We start from the raw sequence: 21,508 nt of genomic DNA on the forward strand, positions 1-21,508 counted from the left end.
TGCTCCCCATGCACATCCCTGCTCTCCTCATTGGAGTGTGGCCTTCGGATCCTGCTTCCACGCAGCACCAACTGCACTTGGGACAGCAGGCATGTGAAGCCTGCTGCAGGATGCCACAAAACTTGCCACTGTGCACTACCCAGAAGTTACATTTCCTGTGACACAGGAACAAATAAAAGCCAAAACAAAGCTACTTTTTTTAAAAAAAGAAGGGCCGGATTGGGGATAGCTGAAGGCAGTTTTGCAGGATAATGTCTGCCTTCTCTAGGAACGGAAATGAAATGAGTGGAGGGAAAAGGAGGAAACCACTTCTGCCTCTTCACAAAATCCAACTCCAACCCCAAATAGTTAGACTGGCTCTCGGCAGCCTCCTCCGAGTCAGCAGGATGGAAATCAGAGCCCTTTACAAGAACACTACACGCCTGAATGAGAAGACTAAAATCAGAGCTCAAAATCTCTGGCAGGGAAGTCCTTGCCATAACAATCATCTTTCTTGTCCCTTTGGCTAAATATTTGGCTCAGGCTCAGAGTGTCAACGGATGTGGATGACACGCTTCTAGTTTGACATGGCAGGGAGAGCATTTTAAAAGCTGCTTGGGGAAAGTCATGTTCCCCCAAAATAATTAGTAAATTTTCAGAACCCAGCAGCCTGACAACCAAAAGTCAGCACCAAGGAATGAACAACATGCTATCTTGGAATTCCCTGGAGGGTCAGGCAGAAAAGCTGGGAAGATGGGCACAGATCACAAGCCCTCTCACCCTCTCTGCATCTGCAGAGTCAGTTTTAGCCAGAAGAGAGATCATGTTCATTTTGATGGGCCATATTTTAAAATGCTTTAAATTGTACACAATCCGAATTCACTGTATGGGACACTGGGATTGGCCCTGAGGTATGGGAGAACACAGGACCCAAAGTCCAGAATGAGGATTTCAACCCAGCTCTGCTCCTAGCACCTGGGTGACTGCAAGCAATGACCTTCCCGGCCTGATGGGGAGAATCTCAGTTTCATAAACTCCCCCAGCGTTGTAAAGATCCAGTGAGATAGGGTAGGACAGTCTCTGCTAAGTAGTAAAACACTTTCTAAATGAATGGTGTTAAAAGTTTATCATTACATTTAATATATTCATTTAAAAACACTCATAACCTGTAGGATAGACATTATCACATCCATTTTTATAGATGAGGAAATGGCCTTGGAGAAAATGAGACCCAAAGCCACAGAGCAAGAAAACCTCAAGCTTAGAGTCCAGCCCAGGACTTCTCAGCTATGACCAGAGGCACCGCAGAGGCAAGCGGTACACAGAGGCATGAGGTACACAGAGGCATGTGGTACAGAGGCATGGGTACGCAGAGGCACGCGGTACGCAAAGGCACGTGGTACACAGAGGCACATGGTACAGAGGCACCGTGGTACACAGAGGCACGTGGTACACAGAGGCACATGGTACACAGAGGCACGCGGTACAGAGACATGGGTACACAGAAGTACCGTGGCACACAGAGACACTGTGGTACACAGAGGCACATGGTACACAGAGGCATGTGGTACAGAGACACGGGTACACAGAGGCACCGTGGCACGCAGAGGCACTGTGGTACACAGAGGCACATGGTACACAGAGGCACGTGGTACAGAGACACGGGTACACAGAGGCACCGTGGCACGCAGAGGCACGTGGTACACAGAGGCACATGGTACACAGAGGCACGCGGTACAGAGGCATGGGAAAGCAGAGGTACATGGTACACAGAGGCACGTGGTACAGAGACACAGGTACACAGAGGCACCGTGGCACGCAGAGGGACTGTGGTACCCAGAGGCACATGGTACACAGAGGCATGCGGTACAAAGGCATGGGTACGCAGAGGCACTGTAACACAGAGGCACAAGTACACAGGTGCACTGGTATGCAGAGGCACTGTATGTGGTACACAGAGACACTGAAAAGAGCAACCATCTGATGGCAGGACACCTGAGCATGAGCCTCCTGGGTAAATTCCTTCACTTCAGTCTCAGTTTCCTTCTAAAATGGAGGTGACAAACATCCATCCTATTTCCCTGGAAGGGCTGTCACCAGGATCCCATGAAACCACAATGCAAAGGCTCCCAGGACAAGGCCAAAGTTTCCTATTTGACAGCAGGGAAATCTAGTTCAAGAGAAGGGACTCGTGATCACAAAAGGAAGTGGAGGACTGAGGGCAGTAATCACATTCCAGGAAAGTCAGCAGGTAATGTTGTGGGTGGAAGAGGAAAAGTAGGCAGTCCAGCTGTTTAGGAAACGAAAGGGCACAGAAAGGAAGGGACCTCAAATGTATTCAGCTGTCCCAGCGTCCTGCTTTGGGGTTATACAGAAATATTTTGCAGGGAATGCATGTACAGTCACCAAAAGACTTCCAGTAGCCTCCTTGATGACGTAGGGGGTGAAGGGGGAGGGAGATTTGTTTTATTTTAAAATAGCCTTATGGGATAAAATTTAAAATGAGTGATTCTATTGTAGCCCTCCCAATTAAACTAGGTTTTCACTTACTGATACATGAACTGCAGAAGTTTGAGGACCACTGTTCTAAAACAACCTCGTAGGGTTGCTGACCCTCCCATTGCTATCATTATGTGAAATTTCATTTATCCAATAAAAATTATTAAGCATCTGCCCTGTGGCCAGTACCCTTCCAGGTGCCGGGGATGCAAGGACAATGCTTTATAAGATGCACACATGGCGGGAAAGTTACTTTAAAAAGGCATTTGCACCAGGAGCTTATCTCCGATGCCATCACAGCCACATAGCGATTGTGCCATTTATGCTGCTCACTAAAAAGCCAGGAGGGGAAACGTCAACGTATAGTACTGAGCAAAAGACACCAATCTGAAAAGCTATGTACTGCATGATTCCAATCATAGCCACTCCGGAAAAGGTAAAGCTATTGAGACAGTAAGATCAGTGATTACCATGGGTTGTAGGGAGGGTGGGATGAATAGGTGCAGCACAGAGGATTTTTAGGGTAGTGAAACTATGCTGTTTAATACTATTATGGTGGAATTACATCATTTTACATTTGTCCAAAGCCACAGAATGTACAACAGGAGCAAACCCCAGTACAGACTGTGAACTTTGGGTCATGATGTGCCAATGTCGGTTCACCAATTGGAACAAATGTACCACTGGAGTGTGATATGCTGATAATGAGGGAAGCTGTACATGGGTCGGGACAGGAGGTATACGGGAAATCTGTACCTTCTGCTCAATTTTGCTTTGAACCTAACACCCTAAAACTGGGTCTCGGTTTCCTGATCTGTAAAAACATGGGCTTCTGACTATGATTCATTCCAGGGGCCTGTGCCTATTGAAGGGAGGGGAAATAGTAGCTGTAATCTCTGGATGGTAGACCAAAAACCAGATTTAATGAAAATACACTGATGGTTTTCAGCCAGACAGAGATGATGAGGAAAGCAATCTTCTTCTCCAACCTGGGATTTGCCTGGGGATCTAGTCTGAGAAATTCTTATACTACTAGATGGCAGCTCTGGGCTGGATTTCTACAAAAAAGTAAGGCCCAGGGAGCTCTGTACCACCGTCAGTCACAAGAGAGGCTGGCTTCAGGCTGCTGAAAGCCAGCAGCATTTACAAATTCATGCCTGTGGCTTCTGCCAACTCTAGTGATACCTCTGTGACCTCTTCACTTTTCTGACTCTTTTCAATAAGTTGACATTTCTTAATACAGTGTCACCTTGAGAGCAAAAGAGACCTTGAATTTTTGGGAATGAATCTATAAAACACTTAGAGGTTGTGGTGTTTATTTTACCTGAAGCAGCTTATAATTTGAAAATCGTACAGGTTCTAATTATTCCAATCTCCAAAACATCAAACACATGGCATGGTGTCACCATGGCAAGGCCCCTCTCAGCTGGAGCCCTGGATTCCACTATCACAGGCAGCAAGGTGCCTTCCTCCCCTCTCTTCTGTCTGGTGGCCCCAGCAAGTTTCCAAGGTGCAATTCTGAGACCCTCCCATTCATCGTCCCAGCAGGTGGCGAAGGGCCCAAGGCAGGAGGGAAAGAAAGGTCAGCTTAGCTAGGGAAAGGTTAGTCTTATGAGAAGGGAAAGAGACATGCAGGAAGCAGGGCTGAGCCTGGTGGGGAAGTCACTAGGAGGACAAACTCCTGGGGTTCCCATTGCCCAGGCGCGAGTGTCTCAGGGCAGCCGGCCCCTCTCGAGTTCTGTCGCAGACACGTCGCTGGGGCACCCGTTCTGCCTAGGAAAACTGCCCCGAGACCCCTTAACACTTGTGTATGTCCTGTAATGGGGTGTGGGGTGGAGGCGATCATGTCACCAAAGCCTTTATTCAAAAGGCGAGTCCCTTTCCGCGGCCGCCAGGTAAAGGGGCCCCGCAACTGTGCCAGGCGAGCAGCTTGGGTTTAATATATGCCCTCCTCCACTCCTGTACCCGGAGCCTCTACCCCCTTACCTGCGGACCGCGCCCCTCTCCAGACTTGCCCAGCGCGGACCGCGAGAGGCCAAGAGGGAGGCGCGCGCTCAGGTGCGAGCAGACAAGCGAACAAAGCCCGCACCCTCCGCGGGGCCGCGCAGCCCTGGCGATCGGGACAGGGGCGGCCGGGCAGAGTGGGCCTCTGTCCTGACAGCGCGAATCAGGCAGCGGCAGCCCCCGCAGGGCCGGCTGGCGGGGACCCGGGTGCTAGAGCCAACCCGGGGCTGGGACTCACCGGGAGGAGCGCGGCGACCAGCGCTCAGTTCCCCGGGCGGCTCGGCTCTCAGGCGCTGGGCGACTTGAGCCAGGGGGCGCTACGGGCCTGCAGGAGGGCCACCCCAGGGCACTGCTGCCACGTGGGACACCTGTTTGTCTCTCCCAGGAGAGGGCGGCAACATGGCCCGGAGGCACTCCCGCCAGCGAGGTGCATTGGGTACTTCTGGGAACCCGGCTGGCCTCGCCCCTCGTGCTTTTTAACGCTGTATAGGCCAAGGTCAGCAAATAAAGCAACACTTACTTCCACGCGGGACACCCAGCCTCTGACCGGTGCAGCAGCGAACACTGTGCCATCAGCTGACTCCTCCGCGGGTTTGTCGCTGCTTGAAAAAATGTTGACTTTGGCATCTTTCCTATTTGTCATGGTAACTGCCTTTTAATTACCCTCAAGTCTAGAGGGTGTTTGATTTTTAAAAAATCATATGCCACAAAGCACAACGCCTGGCATGACCCTTTATATAAAGTCAGCTCTATGACTGCACAGTCTATAATTTCCATACTTCATTTTAAAACTGTCAGGGCATAGTATCTGCTCATTGCAAAAATAAATAAATAAATAAATAACAATAAGCAAGTTGATAAATTACTTATTTTCCACCACCCAGAGATAATCACTGTTAACATTATAGGTGTAATGTTATTCTACCTATGCAAAAATTTGTTATTTTTAGTTCATTTCATACAAGCTGTACATTAACCAGGATTTTCACTTCCTTTTGTGAACATCTATGTTTTGAGCCACTACATAATGTTCTAATGTACTTAACCTATCTGCTATTGTTGAATATTAAACTTTCCATTTTAATACAATTAGATGGATTTATGCTTTGGTCCAATTACTTCCTTGGAATAAACTACAAAAAGATAAATTTCTGGGCTAAAGGGTTTATACAATTGAACACTTTTGATGCATATTATCAAACTGTCTTCAAAGAAGGCTGACCTGCTTCCTCTTTTTGATGCTCCTTCTCATTATTCTCATGTCAATTTCATAGGAAAATAATTTTTACACCTTTCCTGTCTGTAGTTCTCAGTTTACAAACCTGACATTGACAGCTTCCAGTCAAAGTGGCCCATGGTGACTTTAATGTTGCCACTTCACTGAGGGAGGCTGGGGAAAGACTCATTTCTCCCTTAATTCATTTATCCCAGTAGCATTTACTGAGTACCCAAAAGTAAAAAGAGGGCCACACCAGAGCAGCAGACATAATGTACTAGCATGTCATCCCCAAGGGGACAGCAGTCAGTTTTGAGGTCTAACTGCTGGGGAGGGATGGTCTCTGTCTCTACATCAGCATTGTTGCAGATAAATATTGTGCAGGCCACGTGTGTAATTGTAAATGTTCTAGCGGCATTTAAAAAAAAAAAAGTGAAAAGAAATAGGTAAGCTGGATTTCAATATTAACCTAAAGATCCAGATTATCTCAATATGTAATCAATAAAGATGTTTTATATCGTCTTCAAAATCCTGGGTTTTTGTTTTGGGGACAGCCTCACTCTGTTGCCCAGGCTGGAGTGGACCGGTGCGATCTTGGCTTACCGAAACCTGCGCCTGCCAAGTTCAAATGGTTCTCCTGCCTCAGCCTCCCAAGTAGCTGGGATTACAGGCATGCACTACCACACCTGGCTAATTTTTGTATTTTAAGTAACTTAGAGACAGGGTTTTGCCCTGTTGGCCAGGCTAGTCTCAAACTCCTGACCTCAGATGATCCACACGCCTTGGCCTCCCAAAGTACTGGGATTACAGGCATGAGCCACTTCACCCGGCCAATCCTGTTGTATTCTATACTCACAAGCACATCTCAATGTGGACTCATCCCATTTTAAAATGCTCAATAGTCACATGGGGTGAGTGGCCTGTGCTGTTCCAGAGGAGACATCCAACAAGGGCAGACCCCAGGGCCTCAAGAAAGTGGAAATTCTACCTTTGACAACCCTCTCCCTGCACCCCTTACGCTGTTTACCAGGTGCCAGCATACTTTTGCCTAATCAGGTTTACCTTGGAGAAGTCAAATTTCAATCCTGGTTGTTCCTGACAGATTTGGAATGTCTTTAATTGGGGGGTTACTTCACATTTTCACTCTGTGATTAAGAACTGAAACTATAAATACGGTGAAGATACCCGTTGCTTCAGACTTCTTCACATCAATGTATAATCAGCCTGTCTGGGTTGTGCAGGTGGGAGGGAAGGCAGGTGGTGCAAGCCCCGGAGAGTGCCGAGTGGGTGACCAGCAAGGGTGGAGGCTTTTTCTGCAGAAAGCTAGGTAGCTACTTCTGTCATCCATGACATCCCTTCCTTTGTGAAGATTTATAAGGATTTAAAAAATAAAGTGATTATGAATTACCATCATCCAAAAGGGCAGGTAAACTTCTTGCTTCCCAGGAGCTTGCCTTACTCATCTTTGCAGCCCCATGCCCAGTAATTTGCACACAGTAAATACCCTCTGAGAAATAAAATTCCATGTCCTCCACTGACTGAAAGGACTCTCTCTTGTCCAAGGAGACCCCAGACAATTTTTTTTTCTGAGACTGAGTCTCACTCTTGTCCAGGCTAGAATTCAGTGACTCGATCTCGAATCACTGTAAACTTGGCCTCCTGGGTTCAATCGATTCTCATGACCTGGCCTCCCGAGTAGCTGGGATTGTGCCTGCCACCAGGCCCAGCTAATTTTTGTATTTCTAGTCGAGACAGGGTTTCACCATGTTGGCCAGGCTGGTCTTGAACTCCTGACCTCAAGTGATCTGGAGAAATCTTAAAAGCTGAGTTCCCAGACATGACTAGAAGAGAGGCAGGACACAGTTTGTTACACCTGCTGCTTCACTAACGGCCATTAGGCTATTTTTTTTTTTTTTTTTTTTTGAGAAAAGGTCTTGCTCTGTTGCCCAGTCTGGAGTACAGTGGTGTGATCTTGGCTCACTGCAGCTTTGACCTGCCTTGACCCTGGGCTCAATTAATCCTCCTACCTCAGCCTTCCGAGTAGTTGGGACTACAGGTATCATGCCACCACACATTTTTTTGGTAGAGACAAGATTTCCCTGTGTTGCCCAAGCTGGTCTTAAGCTCCTGGGATCAAGCAATCTGCCCACCTCACCCTCCCAAAGTGCTGAGCTTACAGGCATGAGCCACAGTACCCAGCCTTCTTTCTTAAGGGTTAAACAGAAACTGGCCCTTTGGGAAAGACTTGCTCCACCCCTGCTATTTTTGAGGGTCTCACTGTATCCCCCAGAATGAAGTACAAGTGGTACAATCATAGCTCACTGCAGCGTTGACCTTCTGGACTCAAGCAGTCCTCCTGCCTCAGCCTCCAAAGTAGCTGGGATTACAACCACATACCACTGCACCAGTTGCTTTGGGTAGAGATGAGGCGTTGCTCTGTTGCCCTGGCTGGTTTTTGACTCCTCCAACTCAAGGGATCCTCCCACAGTGTTGGGACTGCAGGTGTGAGCCACTGCACCTGGCTTCTACTATTGACATGAACCAACCACTTGATGCTGTCCCTCCCTTTTAAGGCTTCAACAAACCAAGCCACCAGAATTGCTTCCTAGGAGACAATCGACCACAGAGTGGTTCTGGCTAGTTTATCAAGATGCACAATGAGGGTTGTGTCCTCGGCTTCACCTTTTGACCTAAGAGGACCAAAAACTCCACCCCAGAATCCTGCTAATGCCATTTTTTTGTACATGCAACCCATGAAGAGTCATAAAGGTTAATTGCACACATATATGTCCTTTCATAAATATTCATGACTCTTCCTATAGCTTACTATTTGGAAACACTATTCAGCATAAATTCCTGTTTTATTTTTCCCAACCTGTAAGTGTCTGTTTCTAGCTTCTGGCTGGAGGCTATATTCCCCAGACCGTAGCAATGGCCACCCTGCAGGTGGCCACCCTTTATGAAAAATCAAGCTCTCCTTTCCAAATTCATGAACTTTCTCATTCTTCAGTTGACATCTTCTACAATGTTAACTCTCAAGTTGCCCTGTACCGTGTGCCTCAGTTGTAAACACAAGACAACAGGACTTTGAATTTCATTCAGGGACTAATAGACACATCTGTACTTGGTGACATGCATCATCATGAGGCACCCATTGTAGTAGAGTGACTGTGGCTTCACAGATTAGGTGGGGCGGGGCTCCTGCCTATTGGTTTTGTAACACAGAAAAAATGCTTCACTTTTGATTGCTCAGTTTCCTGACCTATCAAGGGTGATGGGTACAACAGTTCCTAACTCTGCAGAACCCTAACTAAAATTCTTTGATCCAGTCCCTCAAATAATGAAAGGTAAAGCACACATGAAAGGAACAGATACAAAGAAGAACACTTAGCAGGGCTGCTAGAGTTGTGTATTTTCCAAAAGCCACATAGTAGCCTTTAGACATGTCTCTCTAAATGTGCTCCACGAATGCTTACTTTAAGGCAGACATATGTATGTGAAAACAAAAATTCATGATACTGGGAATTTGGAGAGGAGCTGGATATAACATAGAAGTACTGACAGTTTGATGTCAATAACTGAGCCTTCTTACTGAGAAATAAAGTAACAGGAAACAGTACCCATGAAACAGCAAAGAAACCGTCCCAGAGTAAACAAAGGGCCTGACTTGGAAGTGCTCAACAGGCAGCAAATTAAGCCACAGTCTGTGGTCTGTTGACTGTGGGGCCAAGAGCAAGGAGACAGAACAAAGCTGGGGGCAGAGAGAGAGACAGGACGCGAGGAACGGAAATACTGCCGTCTCAAAGCTAACGCCACTGAGGTTTGGAATGGGCACCAATTGTTGTAAGCGTAAAAGCATCCATCCCAGCTCCTACTTAAGACAGTGAGAATTATACACAAAGTTATATTGGATTTTTGCTGTTGGGAAATGTGTTGTTTTCTGGCTGAACCAAGTAAACATAGAACAAAGGCACAGGCTTGGGTAATAGTCACTCAGCCAACATTTGAAACTTTGTAAATGCTCTACATCAAACTGTCAATACTTCTATGTTATTTCCATCTCCTCTCCAAATTCCCAGTACCACGAATTTTAGTTTTCACGTATGTTTGTCTGCCTTAACTTAAGTATTCAAGAAGCACATTGAGAGAGGCATCTAGGTGCACCCTGGAGGCAGAGTAGGCTCCTACCTTTAATAAGCATCAGAGTCTATCTCACTTCCTGGAAGGTTTAAATCACAGGAGATAAGGACCTCTTCATCAAAAGGTTAACACCACTAGGTGTTAAAAACCGCATCCCCTCAGGGAGTTAAGGGAAGCAAGCAAGCATAGCTGAGGCTCCACAGCTAGCTAACACCTTAAATGAAGCCAGTTTTAGGTCATCTGAAGCTAAACCCAGAATGCAAGAACTTTCCTAGGAAAATATGACTGCAGCGCGTAGATCAGGGCGATACCAGAATGTTAATGGCTGGTTCTCTGGGCGAGCCTTCTGCAGCTCTCACCCTGTGCGACTGGACAGTAACCTTACCTCTAACAGAACGTCACCGCTTTAATTCCAGCAAGCAAAACCATTCTACCGTTCTTTCTCAACTGCATGTTTAGAACACACAGGTTACCTTCCAACTCCCTTTATCTGGAAAAACAAAAACCACTTTGACAATCTTGTATGTAGTTAGAGCTGTTTGGGAGCAGGTCTAGCCACAAAACCACCTACACTGGTGAGGAGCCCAGGTGTCCTCTCTGGCTGATCCCAGAAGAGCTCGACTTGCCAAATCCAGGCAGCTGTGTTGCTGAGGAGCCTATTAGTAACACTAACGATTTACTTCTCATGGCTGACAGTCTCTCGGCAGTGAGCCTCACAATCACTTATTTTCATTCTGGGAATTTGGCAGCTTAGGGTCCCGCTGATGAAGATCTTCATGTGTTGGTTTCTGGAGCTGTTATTACATAGCAAGAGAGACCAATTTCAGAATAGTAATTATCCTCATTTGCAATTTTGAGACTTTTACATTTCTAGCTGCTGCAGCAAAATAACTTTAGCCAAACAAGCGGCACATCAAGTATGTCCCTTTTCCCTTGTCAACCCCCAGGACTTCACTGTTCGTGACAGAAATCTCCTCCCTGGCAAACTGGGTAAGATTTATCTTAACATTACAAGGCCTCCCCCTCAAGAATAAATCATTTGTTCAGATACATGGTCTCAGCTCTACTGTACTTATGACCAAACCAGGTATTTTGAGGGGATCTGAAGACTGGTATGATAAGGCTATGCTGGCCCTAATAAACAGTAAATCTGGCACATACCTCAATGTCAGACTCATAGTTGGAGCTCAAATATTCATGGAATGAAACATGCAGCTGGCATGTTAATTAAAATCAGAAACATGTTAAATCTACTCGGAAGACCTGATGATCCAGTATGTCTAATTAATCCAGGAGACATTTAACCCACCTATCTGTGAGACTAGTGCTATAGATATTAGTCTCTTTTGGAGACCAAGGCAAATTAGCTGAATCAGCAAATAACATTAAACTCCCTTTAATTAAAACAGTTCCTATTCAAATGTCTAGTACCATAGGATAAAATATTACAATTTGAAGACAAATTTTGACTTCTGATTTTCTGTGTTCCTTGACTTGTTTCTCTAATTTTCCTTAATAAAACGGCAATTTTGTGATTCCATAGTCTTGTTTGTACTTTCTCTGTGGTTAGAAAAAAAACAGACAGTATGAACAAATTAAGTCTCTAATTCTCCCAGTACGTACAAGAAAATTTAAAAATCTGGAGACAACAGATGCTGGAGAGGATGTGGAGAAATAGGAACATTTTTACACTGTTGGTGGGAGTGTAAATTAGTTCAACCATTGTGGAAGACAGTGGCGATTCCTCAAGGACCTAGAAATAGAAATTCCATTTGACCCAGAAATCCCATTACTAGGTATATATCCAAAGGATTATAAATCTTTCTACTATAAGGACACATGCACACGAATGTTCACTGCAGCACTGTTTACAATAGCAAAGACCTGGAACCAACCCAAATGCCCATCAATGACAGACTGGACAGGGAAAATGTGGCACATATACACCATGGAATACTATGCAGCCATAAAAAACGATGAGTTCGTGTCCTTTGTAGGGACATGGATGAACCTGGAAACTATCATTCTCAGCAAACTGACACAAGAACAGAAAATCAAACACCACATGTTCTCACTCATAGATGGGTGTTGAACAATGAGAACACATGGACACAGGGAGGGGAGCATCACACACTGGGGTCTGTTGGGGGGAAATAGGGGAGGGACAGCGGGGGGTGGGGAGTTGGGGTGAGAGAGCATGGGGAGAAATGCCAGATATAGGTGATGGGGAGGAAGGCAGCAAATCACACTGCCATGTGTGTACCTATGCAACAATCTTGCATGTTCTTCACATGTACCCCAAAACCTAAAATGCAACCAAAAAAAAAAAAAAAAAGAAAAGAAAGAAAAAGAAAATTGGCACCAAAAAAATTTTAAAAAGCCTGCAGTAAGAATGAAAGAGAAAGCTGGGTGGAAAGTGAAATAATTTTATTGAGCAAAGCAGCACGAACTTATATTTAACAGAAGCACATCTGTGTTTGACAACTTTTACATGAGGAAAAATTCCATTTAATCTAACAGATTAGCCAACATACATTGCCAGTAAACACAAAAAATAAAGTGTTTTTTAAGTATCTGCTACGAGTTGGTGAGAAGCATCTTAGGTTTCATAGTCTGACAGTTAAATCATGAAAAAATTCAAACTTTGGAGTTGGCAGCAAAGTCAGCTGGCCCATAATCCTGCATATATGTGGTTTACCTGAGATTATTTTATATGCTTCAGGAAAAATATATACTCTTGTCTTTTTACCTTAAACTGATAACTGTATTTGGGTTTCAGAAACAGGAAATTCTATCTACAACAAAAATCTAACTGGCTACAGGTTTCTAAGGGTGTGGAGAGCAGGAGAGGGAAGATAAAGTTCCTTCTCCAGGTAGAGGGGTCCGGAGGTCAGACTCTGTGCCCAAAGGCCAAAAGAAAAGTAATCCAATTAAAGGACAGATAGAAACTGATGACCTCCAAGTGGACAGGAAAAGAGAAGACAAAGAAAGAAAGCAAAGGACATTTATTATGTGGAAGAGGCAGAAGACAGAGAATGCAGTGAATATTACAAATGATTTCAAACATATAGAGAATAAAACTCACATCCACTAACTAGTTTTTGTTTTTTGTTTTAGAGACAAGATCTCTCACCCAGGCTGGAGTGCAGTGGCACTATCATAGCTCACTGTAACTCTGAACTCCTAGGCCTCAAGGGATCCTCCCTCCTCAGCCTCCCTAAGTGCTGGGATTACAGGTGTGAGCTACCACACCTGGCCTTTCTTCAGTACCTTTTAGTAATAAAAAGTTACACATATAGTAGAAAGCCCCTAGGTATTCCTTGCCAGTATTCTTATAGATTTGGTATGAATTTTTTACACAATACTTATTTATTTGATGGGAAGAACTTAGAGGAAAATAAAAACTACCAGCCTAGTAAGAGAATGGCAGGCAGGCAAAAACATAGAAGGTCGTTACAGAGAAATTGAAAAAAGAAAAGGTTCCCACAAACAAAAGCACCAGGTCCTGTACTTTCTCTAAGTCTAGACTTTGTGGATTCCTGTAAGTGTTTACCTCCAAGAGAGGCTGTTTCTGAAAAAGAAAAGAATCAACTGCCGTTACGCCTTATACAAAAACTCAGTATCGCTGTGGCTCTTAATTTCAAATACAAGCAAAGCAAATATTCACTTTTAATTGAAATGACACATTTAAGTCAGAAATGTCAGTTAAGAAAATTAACCACCACAACATAGCATGATATATACTAAGTAGAGCTTTTTATACTCCCCTTCACAAATATAAAATATAGCTAGCTGTTTGCACTCTCCTTCATATATAAAAGATATCTGACATTAACTTGTGTGTTGAAACATTTATCACTTGAGCAACAGATTACAGAGGGTTTTATGTTCTTATCATCACAGCACTTCTATTTTAGCAACTTTACAATTATATTTGTAACAACTAAATTTCTCCAGAGATGGTGAGATACACAGTTGTTATTTTGGTTTTTTTTTTTTTTTTTTTGAGACATGCTCTCACTGTTGCCCAAGCTAGAGTGCAGTGGTGCCATCTCGGCTCACCGAAACCTTCGGCTCCCAGGTTCAAGCAGTTCTCCTGCCTCAACCTCCCCAGTAGCTCGGACTACAGGTTTACACCACCTCACCTGGCTAATTCTGTTATTTTTTTTTGATACAGATGAAGTTTCACCATGTTGGCCAGGATGGTCTCACACTCCTGGGCTTCATGTGCTCTGCTCGCCTCAGACTCCCCAAGTGCTGAGATTACAGACATGAGCCACTGTGCCCAGCCAAAACACATTTTTATACCCATTCTATCTCAAAGAACAATTCAAAGGAGTACTCAGCTGTATTTTCACCACAATGAAGTAATGCTTAAGCAACCATGTACATCATTTTTTCCTAGTAATGTAATCCTCTAGTTTCATGACCTATAGAATTGATCTAAAAGGATACTGTACATATAGCAGCTAATGGAAGTTGAGAGAACTCAGTTTTGAGTTGTAAGACCTAATTTCAGTTTGTGTTTGATTTTGGACAGTCATGTAACCCTCTCTGGGCCTCAACTTCCATAACTGTAAAATGGGTCCTACTTTATTTTCAAGGGTATTGTGAAGATTAAGTATGTGAGTAGATGTAAAAGTGCTTGGTAAATATGCACTACCCAAACACAAGATATTACACTGTATTCAAATTTAAACAAAATATGTATTCCCACAGTAGGGAAAAATCCAGTTCAACTACTATGCTTTAAATCAAGTTTTCCTTTGAAAGCTACTAAGCCCTGTCTTAAATCAATCAAGAAACAATGAAATTTCACCTTAAGCTATAGATGTGTAAGCACTCTCAATAAACTTACGAAAAAGGCCTATTTCACACATAAGAAGCACAAACAGGCCAACCAACTTGGTTAAAAATATAATGACTTGGTACTAGGACTAAATTCCAGAAATCCATGTCATTGTATGTTCCTTAATCTATTAAATTAAAATCACCTAAATTAAGTTTAAGATTAGCCAGGCATGGCAGTGTGTGCCTGTAGTCTCAGCTACTTGGGAGGCTGAAGCGCAAGGATTGTGTGAACCTGGGAGGCAGAGGCTGCAGTGAGCCGAGATTGTGCCACTGCACTCCAGCCTGGGTGAGAGTAAGACTCAAAAAAAAAAAAAAAAAAACTTAAGCTAAAACATGCAAAACAGTAGTCAGTATTAAGACAATGTGTTAGCAAAGACTGAAAACTGTAATAACCCAAAATTTGTAAAAGGAAACATGAGAAGACAGTTGATCTTGCATTAATTATGTTTAGCTTAGAATTCAGTTTAATCTTTCTTAAAAAACAACAGAACAGTCTATTACCACATGGGAAGTATGTTTTAACACAGTTGGTTTATACTTAAGAGTTACTAAAGAGTAATATGGCTACCTCTTGGGCTATTTCCAGACAGTCTAATATAAACTGCTTGTTAGCCAACAAAAGTGCACATATTAAGTAAACCAAAGTTCCTTTGCTTTTGGCTGGAACTATAACAACTGTGAGAAGGACAACTTCATTCTGAGATCCGAAGTTTTTTTTTTTTTTTTGAGATGGAGTCTCACTCAGGCTGGAGTACAGTAGTGCAATCTTGGCTCACTGCAACCTCCACCTCCTGGATTCAAGCAATTCTCCCATCTCAGCCTCCCAAGTAGCTGGGATAACAGGCATATACCACCATGCCCAGCTAATTTTTGTATTTTTAGTAGAGACAGCGTTTTGCCATGTTGGTCAGGCTGGTTTTGAACTCCTGGGCTCAGGTGATCTGCCCACCTTGGCCTCCCAAAGTGCTAGGATTACAGGCCTGAGCCACTATGCCCAGCCCTGACTACAAGTTCTAACTGGCTCTGAATCAAAAATTTATTTTTGAGAGCTATCTTACAACAAAGGATCCCAGACAGTTTAAAAAAAAAAAAAAAAAAAAAAAGGCGGGGTGAGAGGAGGAACTACTGGTTTAAAACTCACTAGTATGTTCTTTATAGACACTAGAATCACCACAGTCAAAAGCAGGAAGTATGTTTTGTTTTGAAATGAAACATACCCTCAGTGCAGCCCACTTTTCGTTCTTGGCCCTTTGGATAATCCTCACAAAAAGCACTATAACATATTTACAGCAATATGCGTGAGATCCGAGCTAATTTCAAATCTAGACAAAAAATCTGAGGCTAAGCTTTACATCACAACAACTTCTGCAAGTCCCTCCACGTATCAATAACATGGGCATTCTCAAAATCAAACAACAATAAAGAAAGAACGCCCTAGGGGCTCAGTTCCCTTAGCAGTGGCAAAGGAAAATGATCAGACCAAAGTTACAAAGACAGCAGAAGCATGATAACCAAACCTCAGGTCATTAAACCACAAAAGTCCAGCCTTAAAATAGGTTTCACATCGTTAGCTCTATCCGGACAATATACCTGAAGATGTCACACCGGTGACCACAAAAGCGGCAAAAACATCCAATTTATCTTATTTAACTTTTTAACAGTTTTTTCATTTCAATAAATTTATTTTGGTTTGTTGAATTGTTTAAGAGGAAGAGAAGAACGTGTTCATGTTTTTCAACCTGTGGGTGAAAAGGAAAGCATATGATTTAATTTCTAAAAACATTAGGAGTATAATTTCACTTAAAGGAAATTTTACCTACTTGCTTCTGTAACTCTGTGCAGCAGCAATTTATCTTATACATCTCTTCTAAAAGCAAATACAAAAAAAGTCATTAGATTACATATAATGTAAAGAACAACAACTTGGGAGTCTAAACATATACAGATAGCTCTGACCCTTGTGCCTGGGTTCCAACTACAAAGACCTGGATGGATCCATTTGGGCTTTGAGATTACCTACTACCGTGGTCTGGATTTGACCATATTAACAACCATGTCTCCAAGGTTTAGGTTCTTTGTCTATCATATACGGAATCCCTCTTTTTGATTGAGGCCAGATCTGTCAAATATATATCTTATCAAGTACCAGGAAGATGCAATCTCAAAAATAGGACTTCTCATTTTCATCAGGATCAAAAAGCAAATTGGAACTAGGGAACATGCAGAACACCTGGCATTTCCAAAGCTCTTGGTGTCAATCCCCACAGCAGTGCTGCCGAGCACTGAGGACTATCTGGACTCGGAGGACCGCCTCTATCAAGGTGGCCCTCCCAGGCAGCCACAGCAACGAGAGCCCTGCCACTGCATTTGTGGAGGAGAAGACAGTATGGCACAGGGAGTGAGGAAAGGTCAAGTCAACTAAATTGATTATCTGTTATTCCTCATACTTAACATCTGTATTAGTAACACTTGAAAAGAATACCTTTATTTAAAGCACTCTGCCTTTGAGGTATGATGTTTTTTGCCAGTCCAAACGTCACCAGCTTATCAGCTACGTCGACTGTCCCATTCTCGGAGCATTTCTCCACTGACACCTCATGGACATTCTTAGTAATTCCTTTCACAGAAAGTATGACATTCTGATTCAACATGAAATTTTTTAATAGCGTTATTATTAATTGAAAAGAGCTTCCATTCAATTCCATTAATCCTGGAAAAGATGGATATTACAGTCTTTTAGTTCCTTTTAAAAAGATAGTATTTAGATAAATTATGTAAGAATAACAAGCAAAAGGCTTACTGGATTCAGCTGGATTTCAGTATGCTTTGATGTACTACTGCTGTTGCATTACAAAAGGCAAATTTATTCAATACATATTTACTGATCACCTAACAAGGCATCAGGCATTAATCTTGGACTAGAGGGCATGAAACAGACACATGTGTCCTTCATATATTCCAACGGGAGAAACAAAAAACAAAGATACTTTTCCAACTCTGAGTCAAAACCAAAGAGGACCATAAGGCAATCAGGATGGTAGTATCTGCAAGTTCTCTGCATAAAGATATCAGGAGTAACAGTAAAAAGCTACTTTAAGTATTTTTGTTCACTTTTTTCAAATTCCAACTGAGGAGTTGAATATATGCAGATTTATTATATATAATAAGGTAGCCAGAAATGGTGTTATCTGAATGCCTCTAGTCCCTAAAGAGATGTGACAAAGCAGGAAGACCCCAAATGAGAGGTCAGACACCCTGCTTCACAGACACAAGGTACCCTGGTTCACGTTTGGCCTAAACAAGGGGCAAAACTGAATCTCTGAACCCTGACCCTCTGAAACTAATCTATAAAACAAAGACTCAGTACAGTTTTTGTGAGAATTCAATAAAAAATTAAGGATATAAAACTTAATTGAAAACTCTCTTAATATTTAAAAGTATTTAGGCAGTTACTGGAAATACCATTTGATTGACTTAGAGCTATGAAACATAAAGAGGAAAAAAACATGCACCTAAATTGGAAAGTGACTTAGCTGTCTACCTTCAAGTGAACATCTGATAATTTGGAAAGGAAGCTCCAGGTGGCTAGAGGTGATTGGTTGAACTCTGCAAAGAGGCAGCGTTTCAATGTTTCCATAGTCTGCATAGAGCACCTTCACATCAGTGTCTGATGTCCCCAGGACAACTGCACGATACCAAATATCATCACCTGAAAATATAATGGAATCTCAGTAAGAACTTACAGTGACTCCTCTTACCTTGAGAGTTATTCGTAGTTATTATATTTACATCACTTAAACATCCATACCAAATTTCTGGTTACAATTAAAATTAAATAAAGCATTTACCTCTACACTCCCACTAAAAATGGAATTTTTTTTTTTTTTTTTGAGACAGGGTCTGGCTCTGTAGCCCAGGCCGGAGTGCAGTGACACAATCTTGGCTTGCTGTAACCTCTGCCTCCCAGGCTTAAGTGATCTTCTCATCTCAGCTTCTCGAGTAGCTGGGACTACAGGTGTATACCACATGCCCAGCTAATTGTTTATTTTTGGTAGAGATAGGGTCTTGCCATGCTGCCCAGGCTGGTCTTGAACTCCTGAACTCAAGCTATCCTACGGCCTCAGCCTCCCGAAGTGCTGGGATTACAGGCATGAGACACTGCGCCCAACCCCTAATAGGATTTTTTTTTTAATGCATAAAACCACAAGAATAGAGAACAAAAGAAAAGACAACAGAATGTTGGAAGCTGGAAAGCAGATGCCTGAATGAAAATCATCTAATAGAGCCATGGTAGCTCAACCACAGTTGGCAGTGGGGAAGCCAAAATGCATCCCAGCTCGCATCACAGATCCCCAACCCCTAAAGCCTCAACGATTACCATTCAAAAGTGGGAGTTAAGATGGAGTTGGAAATGAAGATTGGCTAAGGAAGCAGTTACTTGCAAAGACATCTGAACAGGCTTTAGCTCATAAATTCATTTACATGTAACACCTATTTTTAAAGTTACTAAAGAGAATGGTTAGCTTTATGTTCCCATGTTTTAATAATGCTTCTACTTAAGTAAAGAAGACTGGAGGTTTCCTCTCCTGAGAGGATGAACCACAGAGGCCATGGACTAGAGAACGTAAGGCAGAGCAGACCAGGGATAGTTTAACACTGGCAGGCAAGCCGTACACTTCAGGCAGGAGGCGAGCAGCCCCCACGATAGCCCATCAAGATGGCGACACTGGGAGTCCACAGTGAAATGGCACAACCAGATCACCCACAGTGAAGGCCACCAGGACAAGCTCCTGCCCACTCTTAAAGTGACTTCCCAATAACTTCTCAGTGCCCCATCTTAAATACAGGAACAGCACAGGATCATCAGAGATTTGAAGAAAGCCTCTAACATCACAGAGGAAACCAAAACAAAATAGGAACTTAGGGAAGCCAAGGCAAAGGAGGAAGATGGCAATGAACATTAGAAGACTGACAATAATATCCTTGGAGAACTGACATTCCACCCTTGAAAGAAGAACAGGGTAGTATTAAAAAAGATGAAAGAGAGAAGAGGATATTTAACAGAAGAGTTCAAATTCAACATTAGAAGACTTGGAGCTCCGAAAAGAAAAGAAAACAAAAGGAAATAAAAGCATTAATTCAGGAAAGTTTCTCAAACTGAAACTCATGAATTTCCAGACTTAAGGGGACCACCCACTGAGTGCCCAGCACAATGGTAGAAAGAAAAACACCATACTAAGGTCACATCATAAATTTCAAAACAAGTTAAGAGAATACTAACAGTTCCAGAAAGGGAGAAAAAATGTACAAAGTTGTAGAATCCGGAATAACATCAATCTTTTGTCCAGAAACACCAACAGATAAAACACAGTGAAAGCAGTGCCTTCAAAATTGTAAGGGGAAGATGATTTCCAATCAAATTCTGTATCCAGACAACCTATCAATTATTAGGATAAAGACCTTTTCAAACATGGGAGCTAACAGAAAATTTCTTACATGCACCTTTTCTCAACTTCTAGAGGACAGGATCCGCCAAAACATGGGAGTAAATCAAAAGGGAAATCAGGGATCCAAAAAACAAGGTGGGGCGAGGGAGGAAGCAATCTAGCTAACACACGGTGGGGCAGTCCCAGAAACAAGGGGGCAGTGCGGAAACCATCCTCAGCATGGTGAGGAAAAACCCAGGCTAACAGCCCAGGTCTGGGGGACAAGCAGCCTGTACAGAAGCAGGTTGGAAGGCTGACGATGCCTTCAATATGGTAAAAGTTGATAAAGTATACATGTAGTGTTCTGGGGAGTTTGCGCTAATATAGAGAACTGGAAATAAATAGTCAAAAGTATATAGAACACTAACAACAAAGTGGCAAAAGAGAATGTAATTGTAATACACTAGGCAACTCAGCTATAGTGTTCATGCAGTCCTAATGAAGTAAAACAGAATACTTATTGAACCAAAAATTATGATTTATTCTGGGAAGAAAGGGAGAGAAAATGTAGATCCAGTTGTCATACAAAAGAAAAAACTAGTGACATCTGCAAGACCATGAAGTTTGAAGGTCCCCAACTTGTGTCCCCCAACAAAAGTACTTTGGTGTCCATCTAGCCACAAAAATGCCTTTTTAAGAGGTTTGGGATCCAGACAGGGGGGTCTGAAACTCCACAGGAGCCCAAGATGGAGGAGGGCTCTTTCAGAAGGCAGGCCTATGCCCCAGTGGCAGACATTTAAGACCTTGTTCTCAGCTGCTGACTGGAAGCAGCCCTGTGCCCAGGTGAACTCAGCTCTAGCCCCACTTGGCTGCCATCCTGCCACCAGCCACCACTGCCCAGGCACTGGCAGGAGCCATGCTTATCCATGCCCCCAGCCACAGGCCTGCCAACTGGACCTACTGCGGACCACGAAGCAGCCCTACAACCTGGCTCCACTCCCATTATCCTTGATCCCAGAGGTAAATCACAATACTTACTTCAAGTGTTATTTAAGTTAGTTTAAGAAATCTGTTAAAACGAAATACTAAAATGGATAATGATCAAAGTATACCGTCATCAATGAGCCTGGCTCCCTGAGGCATTCTTCTTTTAGTACATTCACATATAGAGCCCTATAAATTCTTTGCAACCCCTCCATAAATAAATCTAATGTGACTGATCCACTAGAACACAGTGTGGTTATCTCAAGCTGGTTATCTGTAAGTACTGACAGATTTGTACAAATCTACCTATATTCTTGCCTAAAAATAATCCATATAGAATTGAAAAGCTGAATAATACGAATTAAATCCACAACACTGCCTTCCTTCTCTACCTAAACCAAATGACATA

At 43.1% G+C, this 21,508-nt stretch overlaps 2 protein-coding genes across 4 annotated transcripts in view; both read right to left on the reverse strand.

Moving 5' to 3' along the window:
• VWA2 (von Willebrand factor A domain containing 2) overlaps positions 1 to 5,052 on the reverse strand; it is a 52,408-nt gene extending 47,356 nt beyond the window's left edge. The window contains exon 1 of one of the 3 annotated variants that reach the window (XM_064373816.1): positions 5,003 to 5,052. The gene's annotated coding sequence lies outside the window, so the exon portion shown is untranslated. Of the gene's footprint in view, positions 1 to 4,464; positions 4,503 to 4,720; positions 4,738 to 5,002 lie in introns of those variants that run through there. The other 2 variants (XM_012448026.3, XM_064373817.1) reach the window with 2 other exon arrangements.
• An 11,083-nt stretch (positions 5,053 to 16,135) lies between these two features.
• The window catches only part of TDRD1 (tudor domain containing 1), a 47,388-nt gene continuing 42,015 nt past the window's right edge, over positions 16,136 to 21,508 (reverse strand). Inside the window, exons 21-24 of the mRNA XM_012448089.3 lie at positions 18,231 to 18,398; positions 17,172 to 17,399; positions 16,510 to 16,556; positions 16,136 to 16,428 (exon numbers count right to left, since the gene is read on the reverse strand). Of these exons, the coding sequence (XP_012303512.2) occupies positions 16,336 to 16,428; positions 16,510 to 16,556; positions 17,172 to 17,399; positions 18,231 to 18,398 (536 nt within the window). The 3' untranslated portion in view covers positions 16,136 to 16,335. The remainder of the gene's footprint in view (positions 16,429 to 16,509; positions 16,557 to 17,171; positions 17,400 to 18,230; positions 18,399 to 21,508) is intronic.

This window comes from Aotus nancymaae, unplaced genomic scaffold (assembly GCF_030222135.1).
Source record: "Aotus nancymaae isolate 86718 unplaced genomic scaffold, 86718_ANA_hifiasm-v0.15.2.pri h1tg000010l, whole genome shotgun sequence".
NCBI classification, from domain to species: Eukaryota; Metazoa; Chordata; class Mammalia; order Primates; family Aotidae; genus Aotus; species Aotus nancymaae.